General features: G+C 38.4%; 1 protein-coding gene across 1 annotated transcript in view; it reads left to right on the top strand.

Annotated features, from left to right (window-relative positions):
• Positions 1-19,376, top strand: part of LOC145993247 (glutamate-gated chloride channel alpha-like) — a 41,028-nt gene extending 21,652 nt beyond the window's left edge. The window contains exons 3-9 of the mRNA XM_083129428.1: positions 1,072-1,136; positions 4,645-4,874; positions 8,304-8,386; positions 9,660-9,797; positions 15,187-15,385; positions 17,386-17,569; positions 19,122-19,376. Coding sequence (XP_082985554.1) covers positions 1,072-1,136; positions 4,645-4,874; positions 8,304-8,386; positions 9,660-9,797; positions 15,187-15,385; positions 17,386-17,569; positions 19,122-19,376 — 1,154 coding nt within the window. The remainder of the gene's footprint in view (positions 1-1,071; positions 1,137-4,644; positions 4,875-8,303; positions 8,387-9,659; positions 9,798-15,186; positions 15,386-17,385; positions 17,570-19,121) is intronic.
• The last annotated feature ends 4,319 nt before the right edge of the window (positions 19,377-23,695 follow it).

The following is a 23,695-nucleotide window of genomic DNA, read 5'->3' as shown; positions in this document are numbered from 1 at the left end:
CATAATGTAAGGGACATGATCTAGAAAATAAGGAGGTTTAAGTAGAAAAAAGTATCTTGTTCAGGGATTTCTAGGAGGCAACTGTTTTCCTTCCCTAAATATGCCACTGCCTACATATGTTGTTTGTGATAGTAACTTGCAGTGGCGTCTCGTGGCCTCAAATTTGGCTGGGGCTTATTTTTTTAAGAATTTAAAATATAATGACAATTCAAATGAATTACAAAAAATAGGTATTTTTCTTCTTCTAGACTACAAAACTGGACTTATTTTTTTAAAAAGTATTTAAAAGGTAATAACAATTCGTATGAATTACAAAAAACAGGTATTTATCTTCTTTTAAACTACAAAATTGGACTTATTTTTTTAAAGAATTTAAAATATAATGACCATTCACATGAATTACAAAAGACACAGGTATTGTTGTGAAACGTACCTTTCTACGAACGTTGGTTCTCATTTAAACAAGAAGTGTGCTCTCCTGTCCTTCTGCTCAGTAAATTTTGTAATTATTTTTTTTTATTAATTTTGTAATTATTTTTTCATTGAAGCCCTCTAAACTAATTGTTTAACAACAAGTTTTTCTTGGTCACTCAATGTCTGAAATGGTGTTGCCAACAAGAAATCCACTTTGTTCATAGAGAATAAAAGCCACCACAACGCTACACTACAACACGAACGAACGCGGATCGAACGAACGCGACGCCACGGAAGTAGCCCCGAATCAACATCCAAACCCATTGCACCCCTCCCTTCGCTCTCTCTGCTAGCACGTGACCTTCACTGTAGCGTGTAGCGTAGACCACGCCTTCCTCTGCGACGAGCCCCGAGATGATAACTGACATCAATGCCGCTAGGAGCGCTGTCGTATCCATTGCTGCTGACAATGAACTTAACGTCGGTAACAATCGCCTTTTAAAAGATTGTGTGATAGTTACGTATGTATTATGGTGATTGAAAATTACGTCAATACGTCCGTTTTTCTTTAGGGGCTAAGCCCCGGAAGCCCCAAGGGACGAGACGCCACTGGTAACTTGTTTATATTGCATGGATTAATTCTTGTGTTTATTGCAGGACCATTATTAGTTGAAGTCACGCTAGATGCGTTTTCTGTCGACAACGTTCTGGAAAAAGAAAGGGTAACGTATATGCCAACATTTATGTTTTACTTTTTCCTTGATCTATTGTAATTAATATTTTATGGAATCACTCTCACATAACGACGACCGGGGGGAAAGAATTATGGGAGTCTTTGCTTTAAACTTCCAGACTTCGACATGAAGATTCCAAAGCAGTTGGCGTGTTTGAGGCAAAAGTATAAAATTATATTATATACAAGGACAAAGGAGTCTTCGTTCTCCACAACACTTGCCTCTCAATGTTGCCAACAATTGGAATGCAAAAGTAGCTAAAGCTATTACACCGCTGAATGAAATATGTACAAAAATATAAAATATACTTAATTTATGGCAGAATGTATTTCCCATGTTTGTACAAGGAAACATCATCTTTCGTAACTAAATTATGTGGATAACAGCAATCTACAGAACTTACTGTATCAGATTTAGCTATTTAGTTATTTAATATATATATATATATATATATATATATATTGAATTATTTGTGAATTTTAATGAAGAGGTCCCGGGTTTGATACACGGTGGAGGCACATAAGTGGTTCGGATGCCACCATAAACTGTAGATCCAATCCCAATTAGCCTTACTGTGCATAAAGTGGACTTAAAACACGAAATCAATCAATTAATCAATTATTTGTAATTTTAAATACGAGTACTGGTACTGATGGCCGTAGGCAGGAAAATTTTTTGGGGAGGGGGGAGTTCACTCATAGTTGATCCCATGGGCGTCGCCAGAAATTTGAATAATATAAATAATAATAAGTATTATTATATAATAATAATTAAAGTTTCATAATAATAAACCATTATTATTATTATTATTGCTGTTGTTATATTCTTGAGGAAACTCACTTTTTTTTCAGTGTGTACTGAAATGCATAGTTATTATATTTTGTTATTAAATTTTACATACCTTCAAGAAAATTTTTTAAAAGTTAGATGGAGATGTTAGTCATAATTTTGTTGTTGTTTGGCCTGTTAAATTTTGGAATTTTGAAAACTTTGGAATCATTTATTATTTTTTAAAAAAACATAGCCTGGTGCACGTATTGTAACCTCAATTTTTGAATAACTCAGTTTTTCTTTCGTTATTCTGTTCGAATACCAACTAAACTATATTTCCGGTGATAATAATAATAATAAAAAAAACGGTCTGCTATCTTGTAACGTTCAATAAACGCTGGACCTGTACGATCCCCCTCCCGACGCTCATAATTGCTATACTATACTTACCAAACAGCATTACGCACAACCACTATGCAATCACTATACGAGGGTCACTATTTATATTTTGAGCCTAACAATGAAAAAACAGGAATTTGGCATTGAAAACGGCTTTATTGTTTTTCGAAGTATTCTCCTTTATGGTCAATACACTTTTGCATTCGTTCGAACCATTTGTCAAAGCAGTTTTTCCAATCTTCTTGAGACACCTCCATAATATGGTTTTTGAACGCATCAACGGCGTCTTCAGCCGACGAAAATCGTTGTCCACGCAATTTATTCTTGACATTCGGGAACAAGAAGAAGTCATTGGTGCCAAATCAGGACTGTACGGCGGATGACCCATCAATTCCATTTTTTGACTGTTCATAAAGTCGGTTGTTAGACGAGATGTGTGACAGCTGGCATTGTCTTGATGAAGAATGATCCGACGGCGTTTGTTTGTTTTCCGAATTTGACCGAAGACCTCTGGCAAACAAATTGTTGTGTACCATTCAGAGTTCACCGTTCTACATTCCTCTAAAGGCACAGTTGCCACATGACTAGTTTTCCCGAAAAAAACAGGCGGCCATTTGTTTCGATGTGCTTCGAGCCCGAACAACTTTTGTTGTATTGGGTTCATCTTGAAACACCCATACAGTCGACTGCTGTTTACGTTCCGGCTCATATGCATATATCCATGATTCGTCACCTGTTACAATCTTATATACGTCTTTTGAAGCACCACGATTGTATTTATTGAGCATTTGTTTGCAACAATTGACGCGAGCGTCTTTTTGAGTTTTTGTCAAATTGTGTGGGATCCAACGAGAACATACCTTTCTCACAGCTAAATGATCATGTAATATTTTATATATGCTGGTGGAACTAATGCCTATGGTTGTTTCAATCTCACAGTATGTCACATGACGATCTTGCAGTATTAGGTTTTGCACAGCATCAATGTTTTCTTGAACAACAACTGATTTTGGACGACCTTCGCGAATCTCGTCGGTGAGCGAATGGCGGCCACGATTTAATTCGTTACACCAGCGTTTCACAGTGGCAAAGGATGGGGCTTCATCGCCAAATGTGGAAGTAAGTTGATCGATGCACTCTTGTCTTGATAATCCACGTCGAAAATCGTAAAAAATCATCGCACGAAAATGTTCACGAGTTAATTCCATTTTATTGTTGTCGCGCAATCTCCAAGGCAACATAAACAACATAAATGAAGCTATTGACAAAACATTTGAAGTACGTTATGGTCAATAATGCCAGACAATTCCGTGCAAACGTCAAATCGCGCCTAACTTCAATCAGTGTTGCCAAGGCTCAAAATATACTTGTAAATAGTGGCCCTCGTACAAGTATGTGTTTTATGGAATGTGTGCTGCATCGATCGCTGGTTGGAGGATAGTTAATGTTACGCGCTACGAAGATGGACTCCTATCAAGGTTTGAACTCCAAGGGGAATTTTAAACCTTATCGGACAGGCAATTTAAAAATTGGAAATTGAATTTTGGGATAATCATAAGGGAATTTTCAGTCTGACCCAGGAACAACACTAGAAAGAGGACAGCAGAAGTAAAAATGGAGGGGTTGCGGTGGGCTACAGTACCGAGAATAAATCCTGTTTCACTCAAGTTTAAGAATTCCAAATGTATGGAAATTCTAGCTTGATCGTTTCAGCATTGTCTCCCTGTTGTATATTCGTGAAGCTTCGAATAATCTTTTGAAAATGAGTTACAGATTTTGGTTTCTGAACTTCCATTATTCCACCATGCCAGAAACTTCTGGCATGGGGGTTGGATTGAACCCTATAAACCCCCCCTCTAAATACGGTCATGCTGGTACTCATAACACTTTTTTTTTATTCCTTTCGTGTATTTGACAGATATCTGTTGTGCATTTGGCAACCCTGCATTTGAGCCGAACTCTTATGCAACCTGCCAACGTCTTGTGTAAATTTGGTTGCCTAGTATACAATGTCATTGTCCTGAAACTTTCGATGACTGTACAGTCACGGCCACTTCTAGGTTGTAGTGATCCCATTGAAAGTCAAAAGAGTTGTTACAAGCCAGAAGTGTCCGAGACTGTACAACGTGATTGGAAGTTGGTTCCGATTTGCTATTTAGATGGTAGAGTACTAAGCTTTCTAGGGACATAATCTCCAAGTACTTTCAGTTTGGTAGCGAGCTCCGCGTTCACGTCAACGCATAGAGTTTTAATTGGAACTTTGCATAAATTGTTGATTGCATGCCCTTGTAGGGATTTGTATAATTAAGATCTTATTTCTTTACAGCAAATGTTGACAGATCTAATGCTTACTTTTACGTGGATGGACAAGAGGGTTAACATCACGTGCAAAAACTGCGAGGACGCTGCCTTCTCTTTAAGCTCCGAGGAAGCTAACCGGTTCTGGAGGATACATTTCGCCACCTTCGAGACAAAACGCTTGCTGCTGGCAAGGGGTGACGTGCAAACGACCGTGAACTTCATACACGGAAACAATAAATTCATGTACATGGTGCCGTAAGTTGGGGCATAATTTTATTATTATTGTCCTGAGTATCGATCTGTGTCTTGTGATGGAAGCTACTAGTTCGCCTTGCATACTCGATTAGTGGGTCTGTAGTAATTTATTGATGAGCATGAAAATGCTCAATAATTTTATTGCCTCATTCTCTTTCAAACGGATGGCGCAGTGGTAGCGTCGTCGTCTTGTAATCAAGGGGTCACTGGTTCGATACCCGGTGGAGGCACATAGTGGTTCGGATCCCACTTTAAACAGTAGGTCCAGTCCCTATTAGCCTTGATGTGCATAAAGTGGACTTAAAACGCCAAATCAATCAATCAATCTTTCAAATGGATTCATGAGTTCCAAGGCTTATCAAGAATTAATACCTGATACAAAAATAAACTCTGCAGGCGATTTGGCTTTTCTGTCTGCATTTCTAACGGATTGATTTGAACTTTATGCACAGTAAGGCTAATCCGGACTGGATCTACAGTTCAAAGTGGGATGCGAACCACTATGTGCCTCCACCGGAAATCGAACGCATTTCTAACGAAAACGGGGAACGAGCTTCACGCTATTAAGCCTACCATAGGCTAATGGCGTTCCTCGTCCCGTGCCTCTCGTCGAGAAGAGGTTCTTCTCATTCGACTGCGTATTAGACACATTCGTCTAACCAGTGGCGTAGCCGGCCGCCCCCGAAACCCTCGCAATACGGGGGGGGGGGGTTGGCAAGGTGTAGGGGCCCCGCAATGTGCTCCTGAAATTTTATATAATCGCAGAAATTCAACAGACAGTGCCGCTTTTTTTTTTTTAAAAAAAATCTATTTACGAAACCGAATCTGGATCCCAGTTACATCATATGACGACGTCTTCGATAATAGGCAGTGGCGCATTGTCTAAGCCAGAGGGGTCCGGGTAACTTGTCATGTGGACCCCCTCTCAAATGCAGAATTAACTTCCCTGTTTGCAGAAGGCCATCGATAGGGAAATATCCCTCATCTCACCCTTTTTTTAGCTACGCAGTTTGTCGTAACGTAGTGTGTCAATTGTCTACAGTTATGAATCCAGTAGAGAGATTCAGTTCCTCAACCAGTCGATGCCTCATTGCTGCTCGTGATATTTAAAATGTAACTTCCCACCAAATATTTTCGTATTGAAATAAGAGTTGAAATGGATTTCCCACATTGTCCAGACCTGTTACGTTTTACTTAAAAGGAGCCCAAAACTCAGTATGAAGTGGATCCCAGGGGCATTTATCCCTTCGCCCTAAGGGCCATTATTCCCTCCTCTGCCACGCAGGGTATACAGAGTATGAGTTAAATGTCACCATTATTTTATGTAATTTTGTGAAGCTCATTTTTCCTACGCATTGAAATTTTGTGGACATTTCTGTTGAACGAACCAGTTGTTATCTTCCAATGTACAATATTACAATTTTGTGATCTGCAGTGTTCCAAGTGGAAATTAATAAATGTGAATTTCCTTGTTCGAGATTGAGGATAGATGGAAGGATATTTGCATGGATCAACTTGAAGACAATGCAGCAGGTGGAGGAGGATGCTTATGCAAATTCGAGCAGTAATCTAATAATAAAATGGTTCTTGTTTCATGAAAAAGTCTTCAAGAAATATATGATCAGTGGTTTATCCGATCGAAAAGAAATGGCATCGTTAAAATTATGAATAATAATAAAGAGGTCCACTAACACCAAAATTAAACACTGTGTCTTCGGCAACATTTTTTAAATTTTTTATTTATTTATATATATATTTTTTTTTTTTTAGTGGGGCATGGGTTCAGACCTTCCAAGCGGTATTTCATTAAGTGACAAATTGTCAGTGAATAGAGTTTCATCGCAGCTTTGTTATCTCTCTCTCAAGACTGGAGTCCGCTGCTATTTCTTCGTAGCAGATTGCAATTGACTTTGTGATATTAGGTCACCTAGAGGTCAGGCTCAACCCCCGTAACTGAAGTGATAAGTTTGCTTTAGTATATTAGGCAGTATTAGTATTAGAAGCCTAATGTGAGAGGCTCCTAACGTTGAATCATGGCCTAACGCAGCCAGGGGATGGCATAGAGCCTGAAGGTGCATTCACCTCAAGTCCAAAAGAGGAGTGTTCACTATTCTTTAAACAATTCTCCCAAAACAATATTTTTTAATATCTGTGTATTATAAGTGACCTCATTAAAAAGTAAAAAATACAAAGGAACTCGATTCACGAATAATAGCGGGAAGCTTTCCCCTCCTCCAAAATAGATTCCTGGCTGGGCCGCTGCGTTGAAGTAGAAGATAAAATATTTCCAGATTCTTCTTCCAGTTATTTATCAGAGATTCAGACCACTCTTCTTTAGTTCCGAGAAGGCACTACGCTGATATATAAGTCGACAACAAAAAATGGGAAAGCAGAATATTTGGGGTAAAAGTTAATTTCATCTACAACTGGGCAGGGGGGAAGAGGGACTAGCAAACTATTGTCAGGGCCGGATTAAGATGGGTGCTATTGATGCTGCAGCATTAGGCCGATTCCTGAGATAGGCCTAGATGAAAACAGATGAGAATTTTTCGAAAGCTGAATATTTTTCTTTTGCTATATTAACCTGAAAATAAATCTTAGAATGAAATTTGGAGCTCCATTTTCGGACGCCTAAACACAGCGTTACTTATTATACAGTTTCTATTATTCTTTGCGCTGTGACGTAACTATAACGTCGTTGTGTTTATTGTTCACCGAAGATTTCAAGCATTAGGCCCAATTTCGTCTTAATCCGGCCCTGACTATTGTACGTCCGTCTCATTCTGGCGTCATAATTTTCTTGTCAATATTGGGGGGCCCCCAATGTTTTACTTGCAAGGGGGTCCAGAGAACTGCGCTACGCCACTACGTCTAATGCACGTTCACTTGTTCCAAGGGGTAGACCCTTCAATGTATCGTGTTTGTAATTTTGTTTTATGTATTCGGCATATTTCCCCATGTACATCGGAGGGTGCTGCAAAAAATGGGAAAGCAGAATATTTGGGGTAAAATATTGCCGACGCACCCAGTACTTTAACTCAATCATTCTTACTGGATGAGTTTGCTCCAGTGTACTGCAACGTTAACTTTTGGTTAACTTCTGGTTAACTTTTGAACGGGTGGTTGGGTGCTCTACTAATGAAATGGCAACGCTCTATTGGTGTTTCTAGTTTGACCTGGACTAGAGTGACTCATTGCCTTAAGGGAAATAACTGTGTGTATGTGTAAGTGTGAAGTGTACTACATTTGACAGAGTATACCGAAACAAGAATTTAAGAAAAACTGATCAATTTAATTTCTGAGAGCTTTTCCTAACGTTAAAACACCAGTTAACAGGAATAATGATATTTTGGTTCAGACTCACAAATCAGCTAACAAATTTCTCATTAAATATGACCCAATAATGGAATGTTCCTTTGTGTTTTCCAGGATGCTGTTGTACTCTGTTTGCGACTTCCACTTTTCGATGTACCCTTTCGATATTCAGAGATGTGCAATCAGTTTCTTTGCAGGTGAGTGGTCCCCCCGTTTTAAGTTCCACACCACCTTCTAATTCACTTTAAAATGTGAAATATCATGAAAGAAAGTTGTAGTATGGTTCATGTTGTGATAAAGTGATGTGCTTAGATGTTTCGGGAAAGATGTGTTTAGACATGGGCGTCCGGAAGGGGGGCAAGGGGGGGCCGTTCCTTTCTTGGAAAATGAAAGTGAATCAAAAATTATGTATTTCACACATATAATTTCATTTTAGCCACAATAATATGTGTTATTATTGCATGAACACCATAAATTCAAATTTAAGCAATGTTTTTTTATGGAACAACACTATTTTTGGGGAAAATGTGCCTTGTTTGCCCCTCTGGAAAAATACTTTTTTTCCCCCGTCCTGGAAAAAATCCTGCGGACGTCCATGTGTTTATATGTTTTGGGTGCTATGTCCAAACTGTACGTCCAGTCCGATCAGACTTTGTGTAATGTAAGTAGTGTCCTTTAATCAAGTCATAATCAGTAGTGGACGATTTGTTTCTTTCTGTCTGTTTTAGTTACCCCATATGTAAAGTAATGTTCCAAATGCTGTTGTTTTCTTCTTCCCTGGTTCTTTCCCAACACCCTGTACATCATTAGCGTCTGGAGGGGAGTCGAACTGGTCCGTCGACATCCACTGAAAGTTGGCATGGTTCTTTTGAAGTTACGAAAAGTTTTGTCAGAACTGCAGCTTCTTATTTTTATTGTTACTAACAGAAATGAAGTTCAGTTAGTTAATATTGGAACAAAATAACCAAGGTAAAAACTGCGTTAGGTCGAAAAAAATGGAGTATGAAATACAGGAATAAATGATTCCACAGTTTTCTGTTCTAAAATATATCTATATTTTTATGTGAGAGGTCAAGAGCATTTTCTAGGACGATGTATGTAAAAGTTAATAACAAAATACAGGGTGCCCCAAACAAAAGTGGTGGTAATCTTTGGGTATACTTTTGTTTGGACTAGCCGATATAAAAACTACGCATTTCAGTGCACAACTATATAAAATATTAAAAAGATAATGAAGAACTATAGTGCTGAATATCCACTCATCTGTGGATCGAGTGCAAAAATCTCCCCGAGGATATAATAACAATAATATAGTAAAATTTGTAATAAAATTGTTTATTTTGATGAGTTCACAATAGATTGTGTAATAATCATAACCATATTAATAGTTACTATTGTTATTATTTCTACTGTTCAAGTATTATCAATTTTCTGCCGACGTCCATGCTGTATATCTGTTCTGTCTTGCAGGAGGACCACGTACAAACGAGTTGATGTTGCAGTGGAGTCCAGAAACAAATATGAAGCAACGACGATATATCCTCCCTCTGTTCTGCGTCGACATGTGCCTTGTTGCTAAACCTATAGAGGTACCCGTTACACCTACAGGTATTGTCATGGTATAACAGTGATCATCCTGTTCACGTTGTCGACATAGTTGTTTCAAATAGGCATAATACGAAATCATAGAATAATAAATTTTCGTAGATTTGCTTAATTAAGTTTTACTTGCACCTTTTAAAAAGAAACAGTGGAATGATGGATTTAGTTTTCTATAACATTTAAATGTCATTAAAGTTCAGATTTTAGTACATTTTTGTATATAACTCAGTTACGTTTATAACAGGAACCTTGTTTGTTTATATGTTGTATACATGGTCGCCTGACTAAGGGGAAGTTGATGGGGGTAATAACCCCCTTTGGCCCAATATTCCTAAAAAAAAAATTATCAAAGGCAGCAGGGACGACGCTACGGGTGGGCGAGGGTGGGCAAGCGCACACTCAAAAATTCCTCTGTAAACAAAAACAAGACGTAATTGTTTAGGAAAATATGAATGCTTCAATAAGAACAAGTAATTTATTGTCTTGACTCCGTGCACATTTTTCTTATGAATATTGTCCACACTATAAAGTGTCAAATTATCTTAGAAGTTTTGCTCATTCACTGTTTTTGGATTTACGTCACTTTACTGAGTTAGAAGAGGAAAATCGGTAGAAAGTATGTTCAGGAATAATACCTGTCAAATTTATCTCTTATAAAACTTGAAACATAATCTAGTTAATACTTATGTGGCTAGAAGTAGTGCAATATCTTGGCTGTAGCCAAAGTGCGCGTATTCCGAGGTTGAGAGTACAAAATCATACAGAATGGAACAAATATCTTAAAACAACCAAACACGTAAATAAAAACACGTTACTTCCATATGGTATTAGAAAGAACTTCGAGGCTTCCTTATCCTAGCGTTTTGGGCAATGGATGTTTCATTTCGATGGTATAATCAGAGGGTAGCAACTTCATATAAACATTTGGGGAAAGGGGCAAGATTGAGAACAATATATTTTAAATATAAAATGTAGATAGCCTACTTCTTGAAGAATCTGGAGGGCAGAAAGTACTTTTCCCCCTAAAGTCGACGCTTAGGGTGATGTGATAATTGTAAATAAATGAAACTTGTTCCAATAGTTTTAAAGCGCTATGAGCAAGAGAAGAATTGCTAGGTAGCTATCATGATCAAATGTGATGAATTTTTTGATCTAAAGTAATTTCCACAATACAGTATGTAAAAGTATTTGTTTTCCCAAGCGCTATTCATATTTCTATTGAACCCTTTCGAGCATCTCTTTTCCTGCATTGGCCAGATGAAGATTTACTTCAGTAAGTGATCGCTTCCGTAATTGCATCGATTTTTCAGTATTCATTTTGCGTTAATTACTTTATTTTTACAATTTTTCAGTAATATATAGTGTGAAAATTCTCGTTTTTATGCTGGAAAAGTTTAATGCAGAACGAACAAATATTGTGCATTCCTTGTGTATATAAAAATTTCACAATTTGACATTAATTAGATGCAAAGATTCACACGCACTTATCAATTTGTAAAACCTCCGTGAGCCAAGTAAAAGGATCATTCATTAACCCTCATCCAGGAAGCAGCACTCTGCAGTTAAAAACTCACAATATTAAAACTGCATGTTCAAGATCATTCATTTGAATATGGAGAAAACAAAGTAAAAAATCTTCACTGTTGTCGATGTTTACATAACTTCTGTCACCATTCTTAAATGTATAATGTACACATAGCATGTGTCTTGTATCGAAAGAAGAAACAAGGTATTTCGTTTTGTAAAGGACATTAATAGTGACAAATAATAGACGACAGTTGAAACTTGTGCAACTGTAAAAGTCAAACTTTGGCATAACTTGCTTTCCGAATCTAAAACGCTAAAGAGTCATTCCATGCCAAATCAACACAGATATGTGCAATTTCCAACCTGACCATCTCCGATTTTCATGAAATTTGGGGAGTTGAAACTATGCATAGAACTTAGTAACTATGAAAATTTTTAGTCTTGTAATTGTTAAATTATTCAAACGTCAAAATTAGCAGAAATTGGCCTTTTTGAGCCCTCTTAGCTATACTAAATGTGCTGTAACTCCGCCACTATTTCGCCTAGAAAGCTCAAATAAAGCTTATTGTACAGGGAATTGAAAAAGCTTTCCAATGGTATATAACAAGCCCACCTTTCGATAAAAATATACTTTTGTCACGTGACCTTGACCTTTGACCTTGAATATCTCAAAACATGTCATCACCAAAAATCGTGAAAAAAATATATTTGGCCTCTCATGCCATACTATAAAACATATCAAAAAATCATTCTGGGACTGCAATGGGATCAGAAGATACAAAATAATATGTGTAACTAATTGACTGATAAAAGCCTAATTACATGAACTATGACGAGTCAAAAGTCCCTTAAGACCCTCTACAAAATATAAAGGAGTTATCCTGGTCATGAAAGATATAGGTTAGGCACAGGGAGATCCCTAGATGTGTGTGTCAAGCGCAAGTCCGGCACATTGTTGACCACCATATTGAATTCAACGAAAAAATTTTAAAGGAAAGGGTGTGAAGTGATATACAAATCAGGCTAGAATTTCACGAGAAATTAAACGGCCAAGGTTTTTCCAAAGTATCTTTAACTAACAAAAAGTTATTACTGCATTCTTGTAACCATTTTCTCCTTTTTGAGGTGTTAAAAACAAGTATTAAGAATGCTCCTAACGTGTTAGGAACTCATCGAGATCACGCTGACATCTTGGGAGAGAAAGAAGTATACGCCAGTGGCGGCTGGCCAAGTGCAACAAGTGCAGATGTTTTCACCTAATTTTCAAATTAATATTGACATTTTTCATTTGCTTGTTAAATTTAACTATTTCCCAGCAGAACGCGCACGATAATACTCAAATAACACGCCGCTCGGCGCTACGCACGTATTGAGTTCGTCCCAACCCAAGAGCAAACACCGCTAGGTTGCGGAAAACTTAGCCGGTTGTCATGGCAACGGTGACGTCACCTAGCGTTGGCCTTGAACGGGTGTCGCCTTCTAGATGAAGCAGTTCTCTCGTCGGAGAAAACATCGCATCCAGTGCTTGTGGCAAAATCTTCGCGTTCTCGCGAGATCTTGTTCCGCGTGTGTGTTTCGCGTTTCCTATCGTGTGTTGTGTTCATGTGTTGAGCTGTGGTTTCTACAATGAACCCAGTAAATGACTTAGTGTGTAATTTGTTGCAGACACCATTTTCCAGATGGACGGATGAAGACAAAAAAGACGTTTTAAATTGGGGGGGGGCACTGGCACTTACTATTTGTTTTCATTGCCTATAAATATACTTCTTCACCTGTTATTTTAGGCACGAGCCGCTACTGGTATACGCACCATTGCATATGATTTTAATCAGCAACATTCCACTTTAAACTGTAGGTCCAGTCCCGATTATCCTTACTGTGCATAAAGTGGACTTAAAACAGCAACTCAAACCAAACTAATCATCAACATTCACCAAATACTTGAATAGTGAAGAATATTTGGATAAGTATCTCAAACAACTACGTGACACTTCCTTAAGAATAAAAAAATCTTCAGTGACGAGGCTAATTTTTATGTTCACGGTAAAGTTAGTAAAAATGATATGCAATACCTGAGATTTGATAATCTACAGTAGACAGATCCCAGCCGAATGGTTGTTGCTGGTAAGCTAATGATGTGGTATAGTGTATGGAGAACTGGAATGGTTGGTCAATATTCAACAACGGAACCTTAAATGGTGAGGGCTTCTTGGATGTGTTAAGTGAACAGGTTTTTCATCCTTGCTTAAGGGATATGGCACTTTTCCAGAGTTTTGAAACCGGACAATGTGTGACCACACTATGTGAACATTTTGACAATTTCTTCATGGTAAATTTCTAGGTAGATTGATGGGCAGACGGGGATCTATTAAAAGGCCTGCACATTACCCAGATCTAACATCTTAGGAGGACTTTTACATTCAGAAACATTTCAAGAGAATGGTGAATGCACTAAATGTCCCTGATATTGACCATCTGAGAGAAGGCATAGTTGCTGCTTGCGATGATGTTGCACCTGCTACATTGCCAAATGTTCTATGTGAGTGTGAGAGACGTCAACGAGTGTGCTCACAGGAATATTGACAACACTATGATGTTCATATATCGTAAGTGAAAGATATGCGTATAACGTTTTGCTGCCTAAAAATAAGTTGGACAAACCTTCGCTGCTTCATTTCTCCTGAAATTCTAGCCTGATTTGATATATCACATCACACCCTTTCTTTTTAAAATTTTTGCGTTGAATTCAATATGGCGGTCAACAATATGCCGGACCTGCGCTTGACACACACAGCTAGAGATCTCCCTGTGCCTAACCTATTTCTTTCATGACCAGGATAACTCCATTACATTTTGATGGGGGTGTTAAAGGACTTTTGACTCGTCATAATTCATGTAATTAGGCTTTTATCAGTCAATTAGTTACACATATTATTTTGTATCTTCTGATTCCATTGCAGTCCCAGAATGATTTTTTGATATGTTTTATAGTATGGCATGAGAGGCCAAATATATTTTTTTCACGATTTTTGGTGATGACAGGTTTTGAGATATTCAAGGTCAAAGGTCAAGGTCACGTGACAAAATTATATTTTTATCGAAAGGTGGGCTTGTTATATATCACTGGAAAGCTTTTTCAATTCCCTGTACAATAAGCTTTATTTGAGCTTTCTAGTCGAAATAGTGGCGGAGTTACAGCACATTTAGTATAGCTAAGCGAGCTCAAAAAGGGCAATTTCTGCTAACTTTGACCTTGAATAATTTAACAATTACAAGACGCACGAAACTAAAAATTTTCATAGTTACTAAGTTCCATGCATAGTTTCAACCCCCAAATTTCATGATAATCGGAGATGGTCAGGTTGGGGGCTGTGTTGATTTGGCATGGAATGACTTTAAAATAACATTTGAGTTTTTTGAGTTATTGTTTTAAGTAATAGTTTCTTGTTATGCCATGGTTTGTGATATATGCATCCTACAGATTGTGAAATGAGGAAACAAAAGAAGAACTCATTAAAAATATATATAGGTTAGATTCGTAGTTTTCATTTCTGATTATAAAAAAGGTTCATCATATTAAATAACATTTCAGTTATGTCTTAGTGTGTACAGCGGAAAAGTAAAAGGTTAAAAATAATAATTAAAATAAATAATACAGTTTGCAGTGTGTTCTTAGTAGAAAAAATGTAATTTAAAATTATTCTCCCCTTACCCCTGCCAAGTGTAAATTTCTCCTAGCATATTCTGATTTTGTTGTCTTAAAAGAAAGCTTTGAATGGCGCCCTCTGTGCATAGAGCCTTAGGCTTCAGCCCTCCGCCCCTCTTGCCTACTGTCCTGATCCGTTCTATAAGCAGCATATTTCTCCAGAGTCCATTGCAGTGCTACGCATTGTTCTCATCCTTCACCGCCAGCTGAAGACGCAGCTGCTGCAGGTCTATCTACCGAGCTTCATCCTTGTGGTGGTGTCGTGGGGAGGCTTCGTTATCTCCGTGGAAGTGGTCCCTGGTCGAATGGTCCTCCTTGTGACGTCACTGCTCAGTCTCATGACGTTGCTTGGAACTACAAGGTGGGTTTATGGAGAAAGGGAGACGTTGATAGAAACATTTTTTAGTTAGCATTTAAGTTACAGCCAGGCGTCTGTGGAGCAACGCCGCGCATAACGGTAGAGAAGGGGAGAAGGCGAGTGTGCGAAGAAAACCAGTACGTGCTGCTACAACGGCTGGTAGTTGCAGCCGCGTTTGGGGGAAACGTTCATTAGTCGAGGCCTCTCAAGTCACTACTTGCGCGGATGATTTGTTTATACTTATGTAAGTTATATACATAATTTGGCGCTAAATTATATATTTCATTTGTATTAATAATATCCATAGCATGATATTGAAAGTATACAACATATAATTTATGTGCTATATTAAGTTTTATTAATATATATCAACAGGGTATTTCGATAAATTTAACAAGACATAAGATGAAAAGCGAAGTATGGAGTCACGAGCCAATCTTTATGAAATGAAAAATTACATATTGACTGTCTTTCGAATACTTGCAAGAGGCACATTATTAGCTACGTTTATTTTTATGAAACCACACGTGATTTACTTGCAATGGTTTATAATAAATCATTTGAAGGATCTTTTCTTTATCTTAAAGGAAACTTTCCACTAAACCACGGAAATGTTTGGGAGGGGTCCATCTTAACAACTTTCCTGCCGATTTCGTTATTCGTTTCAATAATATTAGTGCTCGTTTTATTGTGATTATTTTTATTCAATATACCCTCTACGTTCTGAAATAATAATCACTACAGTTAACATTTTATTAGTAGTTATTTGTATATTCAGTGACTAACTAAATATTCAGATAAGTTGTTTGAGAGAGCTCCTCTTAAAATATACATTCTTAAATACGTGCCTGGATATAAACCCTCTTTAAAACTCCTTGATTGATTGATTGCTTTGTTGTTTTAAGTCTACTTTATGCACAGTAAGGCTAATCGGGACTGGACCTACAGTTTAAAGTGGGATCCGAACCACTTCTGCCTCCACCGGGTATCGAACCCGGGACTCCTTGATTACAAGGCGACGACGCTACCACTGCGCCATCGGAGAGGACAAAACTCCTTGATGAACACGGGCGTGTGAAGGGGGTTTCTTTCAGAGTTAATTTCTTTGTATACTTCTTCCATATGTGACAATAATAATATTATCAAAACCCCTGAATGTTTTTCGTGGGCATGCTTACTATAGACGTGCGCAGACCCTCCGATTAAGGGGGGTCTTTTATTTTATTGATGGGTACAGAACAGGGGCGTATGTGTACGGGCCCATCGAAAATCACTGTATTAGAAGAATTCCAACTTCCCTGCCACCAATTATCTCTGCCCCCCTCTTTTATTTCCCCTCTCTGTGGTTCAGATACTAATTTACATGGTTCTGCAAATCAGATTCAATACAACTACAAATAATTCTATTAATTTCTAACAGTGGTACTGATTAGGGTGGCGTGGGGGCAGTTGCTCCCCCACTTTTTGTCCCTCCACTTTAGATGCCTTGTCAACCACCCCAGTCTTGGCACCCAATCGAAGCTGCTAATTTATTCTGCAAACATAGAGGTAACGCAACATACGAATATAGTGTGTGGGAGTTTTATCTGTAAATACAAGGAATTTGCTAGAGAACGACGTTAGATAGTACAATTACAGAGGAAATAATGCACCCCCTTCGTAGTTGCTTTGAACATGAAAATGCTTGAAAGGAAATAATTTGTCTTTAACAGCATAATATTGTATAATAACGGTTATAAAATTCTTATACACTAAATTTGTAAGTGAGAGCATTGGGGGGAGCAACTGACTCCTCTTGCCTGCCCCCGTAGTCACGCCCATGCTACTTACTTAGAGCACATTGCCTAATAATACTTCACAAGTAAATTTAAATATTTTATTAATCGTAGAGAGACGTCAATAGAGGCAGGCTAGACGCTGTCTATCTTGGAATTCGCAGAAATATATTAATTCATTTCAATCTTAACTAATAATTTTCTTTCTCTTTTTATTGTACATTTCAGGCATGACTTGCCTCCGTCTCTTCAAGTAAAGTGCATGGAAGTTTGGATTCTATCTTGCATTGTTTTTGTGTTTTTTGCCTTGTTCGAATTTGCCATTCTGCTGTTCCTCAGCAGAAGAAAAGAAGAAAGGAAAGAACATCAAATGAACCACCAAAAATATTTGAAAGCCATAAGAAAGAATGAGGTAACGTTTTTATTTTTAAAAACTTAATTACTGAGGGGATTATGGGGAATCATTTCTTGCACAAAATAGAACCTTCTAAATAGCTTACCTTTTACGGCTGTTCTTGTTTTTATGATAACAGTGTTCGTACATGACGTGTGAAGTAGAGATGGCTAAATCTATTCTTTAAAAAAAAAATTAAAAAATGGAAATATTGTTAAACTTCTCTCCCCGAAATTCGGATTGCTTCCGAAATCGGCTAGTAGAATTTTTGAATCGAGTTTTAAGATTTTCCGGAATCCTCATATTTCTAGCCATCCCTGGTGTGAAAGTAAGATATGTTAGGAAACAGGTTCTGTTTGAGTAAGTATGTCTGTCACCTCGAGAACAAAAATCTTGATCAATCTTGTCATTTGTAAGCAACACAAAACAGCAGGAAGTACTTCGTGTTTTGTAAACCAAGAACATTTTTTCCCCCAAAAAATCGATATTTGAACCGCAGGATCCAAAAAAATTAAAAGAAGAAATACTATGAAGAAAATAGAATGGATCCAGAACTGCTTTATTTTCAGTTCTTTCTAGCACTAACCGTGGGGAAATTTATGCTTTTGCTTACTTATATTTTTTTCTATGCACCATTACTTTCATCATGTATTCTGTGTAAGTTGCGTTGCGATGCTCTTCAATTTTTTTTTGTCTCTTAAAAAAACAAGAGCGTTGCATGCTTTACAGTGCTTGACATTCTGAGAAGTTTCATCTTGATGTCACAGAAACTCTGCCGTGTTTGTAAACAAGGAGACTGAAAAAAAAGGTCTCTCATGACCAGACCTTCAAAAGCGGGGGAAAAGCGGTCGAAGGACCTTGGATTCGCAGACCTGCTGCGATGAGCTGGCCCGACTGACACCATTGCACTCAACGGAAACGCAGCGGGACGGTTGGGCACGGGGGGGGGGTGTAGAACTGGGATCTCCTTTCGACGCGCTAAACTTAGCGAATCTCTTGCGTATTTCTAGCTGTTTAATGGTGTTACTTGACTAATTTCGCTCAAATATGCGAATATTCTGATTTATGTTTTCTTCTTCCCTAAAATATTTAAAGAGCAATATTTTTATTATTTTGCTTTGTCATCGCCGCATCTCCCGATGACCGGACGCCTCGCCTCTGGCTGTTATATCTCTATTCTTTTACAGTCATTTTAGCTATTCGTGTAATAATAATATAATATTAATTTATGTATTGTAATTAGTAATTTATTTAATATAATTATTTTAATTTAAACATTATTATTATTATTATTATTATTCTTGAGACACTAGGTTCGGACCTCCCCCCCCGAAACATATTTCTAGATACGTGCCTGGTACAAATCAACTGTATTTTATGAAAATTAGTACGTATAGCCTAACTCCGAATTACGTATAGATGCATTACGTGCAAATAATATTAAAGTAACACGTTTCTAAATTATATTTTACCTGAACCTACAGTAATTTACTTATAAAACAGAATTACGCCGAACTGCATAATCTCAAGTGATTTGGTCTCCTAATGTTGTTATCATTTTCATTTCCAGCACCCTGACATATTCTCTGTCTACTCAACCAGTGCGTACAAAACCATCAAGAGAAGGGGTTGGAGGAGATGTTGCCTATTCTCCTCTTCTCACACGTGGAACACTCTGGACAAGATCTCCCTGATTCTGTTTCCTGCCATGTTCATTGCTTTCAACGGCGCTTACTGGTATCTGTACTTGAAAGAGACAGCTGAGACATTTGACAAATTTGTCGCTATTGATGACGGATGTTTCCGTGATATTACGTACCACTGATCAATCTTTAAGCTCAGTTCTTTCGTCTGGCATTCCCACTTCCGTCTAGGGCATTTTGGTTACTCAGAGTGCTTTCAGAGATGAATCAATGGTATTGGAGCCAGAAACGGCCCGCCGCCTCTTTTTCTATAACCCGCGAGCTAAGAATGGATTTTTTAATATTTCCAAATTCTTAAAAATTTCAAAGTGGGATAATATTTAATGAAACGCGAAAATTATATGAAAGTAATATTTCAGAGTTTATTGCAGTGTATGGGAACATCTCTACGTTTGCCGATACGTATTGTGTTTATAGCTGGTTACGCACTCTAACGGCCGACTTCGAGTTGAGAAGTTGCGAGAAATACCGTGTGTATTTATATATATATATATATCTTTGTGTAGACTTGTTTTTCTCTTTTTTAAGTAGACCTACCTAAAAAAATCCTCCAGTTTGCCTCTTGGCCCGCAGAGTGTAAAATATTTAATGTTTGGCCCTTTACAAAAATGTTTGCCGACACCTCCTCTAGATTATAATAGATACAGCAGCAAGCATGGATTGTTGAAATGGATAACGGGGCACACACACATCCGTGCACAGGAGTGGCGCCTGCTACGCGTACTTGTGGCAAAGTTGCGCAACCACACCTCCATCCGCCCAAGGCGCACCCCCCTCAAGAATTGTTCATCTTAACCCCCCGCCCCACACATATAGTTTGGATAAACACACAGTAATTGATTTTTGTTTGAATGTCAATAATTTGATTTCATTTTTTAAAAAAATACATTTTCGAAATACGTAAGCTAACGAAAACTGACACTATTTTACAAGTATCCAGTCAGTCTTAACACAGAAACACATACAGGCGTAACAAATCGTGCCTGATATCATCCAACACTCAAAGTGCGCATGTTGGAAGTTACGAGCCGACTCGGAACTACCACAAATAAAACGCCAGGTGCATGACATTTGAAACATTTCATTGCAGTTGGAAAAAAAAAAAAAAAAAAAAAAAACCTACGGAAAAAGAGCACGGCTCACTTTCATTTTTGCAAACATGAAACGTACTCCACAAAACTGCTCAGTCTCACTGTCATAGTTAGAGTACTGAACCTTAATCTTAACACATTGTCTGCTCTGATATTAGTGCGAACAGCACATCTCCTCCACTCCCCTTCTAAGCCGATGCTAAGGTCATAAGAGCTAGTGTTTCATTTCAACCCCATCGCCGCAATGACAAGGAATTGAAATAATGACGTCAATTAGCAGAGAACAATGCCTGCTTCGAACCAACATAGTTTCATTCCTTAAAACAACACAGGATGTAGAATAAAAAGTATTGGGTTGGTGCGAATGAAATGTCCGCTTTGACGTGTGGTGGGAAACTCACCTCAACAACACAACACAAGGATTGACTGAGGTCACAGGTCTAACGTCATAAACTCTGTATACGTCCAGCAAACAGGCTGGAGCACCTAGACAGTCAGGAGGCAGTGTGTTGCTGAACAGGGTCATCTGAAAGTGCACCATGGAGAACACACAATTGCGAGTGATTTGTCTTTACGAATTCAAACTGGGACATTCTGCTCAGCAAGCCGCCAAAAACACTAACAGTGCATTTGGGCCAGGAATGGTAAATGAACGCACCATTCGCCGCTGGTTTGTCAAATCTCGTTCCGGTGACACAGCATTGCAAAATGAACCCAGTGGACAACGACCAACATCATGTTCGGATGAGCTCCTCGGAAACCCCGTGGAAGCGGACCCTTGGAAAAGTGTTCGTGCTATTGCAGACGAGTTAGGCATACACCATACCACTGTCGTTTGGCGGCTCCGTGCGATCAGTAAAGTGAAAAAGTTGGACCCATGGGTACCACATGATTTGACACCGGTCAACAAGACTCGCCGTCTGGAGGTGTGCAGTTCTCTGAGTGTAAGGAATAACTGGGATGGTTTCCTGCATCGGATTGTCAATTTAGATGCAAATTGGATCTGCTATGACAATCCTAAACGACCAGGACAATGGCTGGTTCGTGATCAACGTCCAGGGCGGTTTCCGAAACCACCTATCCACCCACGGAAGGTGTTGTTGCTGGTATGGTGGTCTATGGTGGGTGTAATCCATCATGTCTTTCTCAGGCGAGGTGAAACCATCAATGCAAATTGTTACAGTGCTGAACTCCATGAAATGCACCACAAACTTCTCCACAAGCATCCAGCAATGGTCCACAGAAATGGTGTCCTCGTGTTGCACGACAATGCTGGCCCACATGTCGCACAAAGGACGGTGCAGGCTCTCCATGAGTTGCAATATGAAACCCTTTCTCATTCAGCATATTCTCCCGACCTCTCTTCCACTGACTACCATCTCTTCCGGCATTTCGATCACTTCCTGATAGGGAAGACCTTCGCTGATGATCGGGCGGTGTAACATGCCGTTGAGGAGATCTTTGCGTCGCAGACTCCAGACTTCTTTCGCCATGGAATCCAATTGTTGGTTGAGCGATGACAAAAGTGTGTGGCTGCAGACGCGACTATTTTGATTAACCAGGTATTGTAGTTTTGATTCTTTTGGCCTTTGGTAATGACGCACCTGGGCCGGACATTTCATTCGCACCAACCCAATAATTAACATAGCAGTGGACAATTTGCCTACTTATCTTTGCCGTTGACTGTACGATGAACATCACATTTTTGTCTCGTAACTGCTGTCACGATTCTTACCCTTTGCAATGGGAAAAACAGTGCATTTGAATAAGGCTAAAAAACACGTTTTTATTTGTTTAGAGTCAGTCCCAGTTCGTCGTCTGCTGTGACGTCACACTGAGTCCGCTCCATTTCAGACAAAGCCTATTCCAGTTGCACTCCTGGCGTGAAACTAATGAAGCAGAAAAAAGGCACAATTTCTTGTTAATCGCTCTTACGATTAGTCACGCACTATAAGACAGCAGGAAACAAACATTACTACATAATCAAGTTTTTAGGTTGTAAAATATAACATTGCTATTTTAATTTGTGCTTAGAATGTTGTGAGTGAATGTTAAAGTCGGCGGCCTTTCTGTTGTTTTTCTAAAAAATATTTTCTTACTACGATTTGTTAAACCGTGCTGGACAATTAGAAGCGCAAATAAGTTTGAAATTATCAAGTATTCGTGTTTCGTGCGTCTTGTTCAAAGTGCAGGTATTTACTAAATATATTTTTTTTTTATTTATTATAAATGTCCTTTCCATTTATCTTATCAAATATTAATACCGGTTAGCACTTAGTAGAGTAGTAAAATAATTAAACCTTCATCAGTATAAAATGTACTTTCATATTTTATCTTGAGACAATCACGGCTTCAACAATGATTTCCCAACAAGGTGAGTAGGAGCTATTTTCGTGATAATAATAGAACAGTGACGATTGGCCATCATCTTGGATTTGCTGTTGAAATCAGTAAAATGCAGATAGTTATATAATACCACATGGCTCCGATTTGTTTCAAATATATATATAAAATAAAAGGTCTTTGAATCTGCGTGCTAATACCTGGAAATACAAGTCTTTTAAACAACTGTTTTCTAGTAAAGCTTGACAGGGTGGCGACAGACCTGTAAAACGTGGAAAGTCATGGAATTTGAGAGGCCAAAGATGTCAGGGAAATGTCGGGGAATGTTCCCGTTATTGATTTTTTTTTATGCGATGAAATCAATGTGCTAGGCTTTTGCTTTAAAAGATGTCATTATGTAGCGCTGCATGGGAACAGGCTAAATCTCGGCCTCAACTTTTAGGCCCCTTTTATGCACAAGACAACCACAGCAGCGCCAGAACAAAAAACAGGGATGGGAGGGAGAGATAAATTTTCGGAGGGACATAAAAATTTGATTAAATATCACATGGAAAATGCATTGAATTATCATTTTTGTTGTCGGTATGGAAGTAGTAAGGGGACAGAACAGTCAACAGATGGAGGGAAAGGGAAGGGGGCATTACCACTGTGGCTACACTGTCCGATAGTTGTTGGACGTCGTAGCATGACATTTTGTCGGACATTCTGAAGGAACATTGAAACAAAAAGGGCTCTATGCAACCCTGTAATTTGTTGAATGTCGTGGTACAGCATTTGTCAGATGAACACTCCATTGATACATACGATTTTTGTCGGATATCGCCATTCGACTAACGTTGAACTTCGACAAAATGTTCATTACAACGTGCGACAAAACTCGCACGCATGGCATTCTTATGGAATATATTTTTGTTGGATGGTTTCGGACTGCAATATCTGACAAAAATTCCATGCACAAACAGAGCCTTGTACATCTGAGTTTGTCTGGTGTGGTACATTTCACTGAA

This window comes from Lepisma saccharinum, chromosome 1 (assembly GCF_977018435.1).
Source record: "Lepisma saccharinum chromosome 1, izLepSacc3.1, whole genome shotgun sequence".
In the NCBI taxonomy this organism is placed as follows: Eukaryota; Metazoa; Arthropoda; class Insecta; order Zygentoma; family Lepismatidae; genus Lepisma; species Lepisma saccharinum.
Note: the sequence above shows the minus strand (reverse complement) of the source record. Positions and strands in the feature narration are given on the sequence as shown.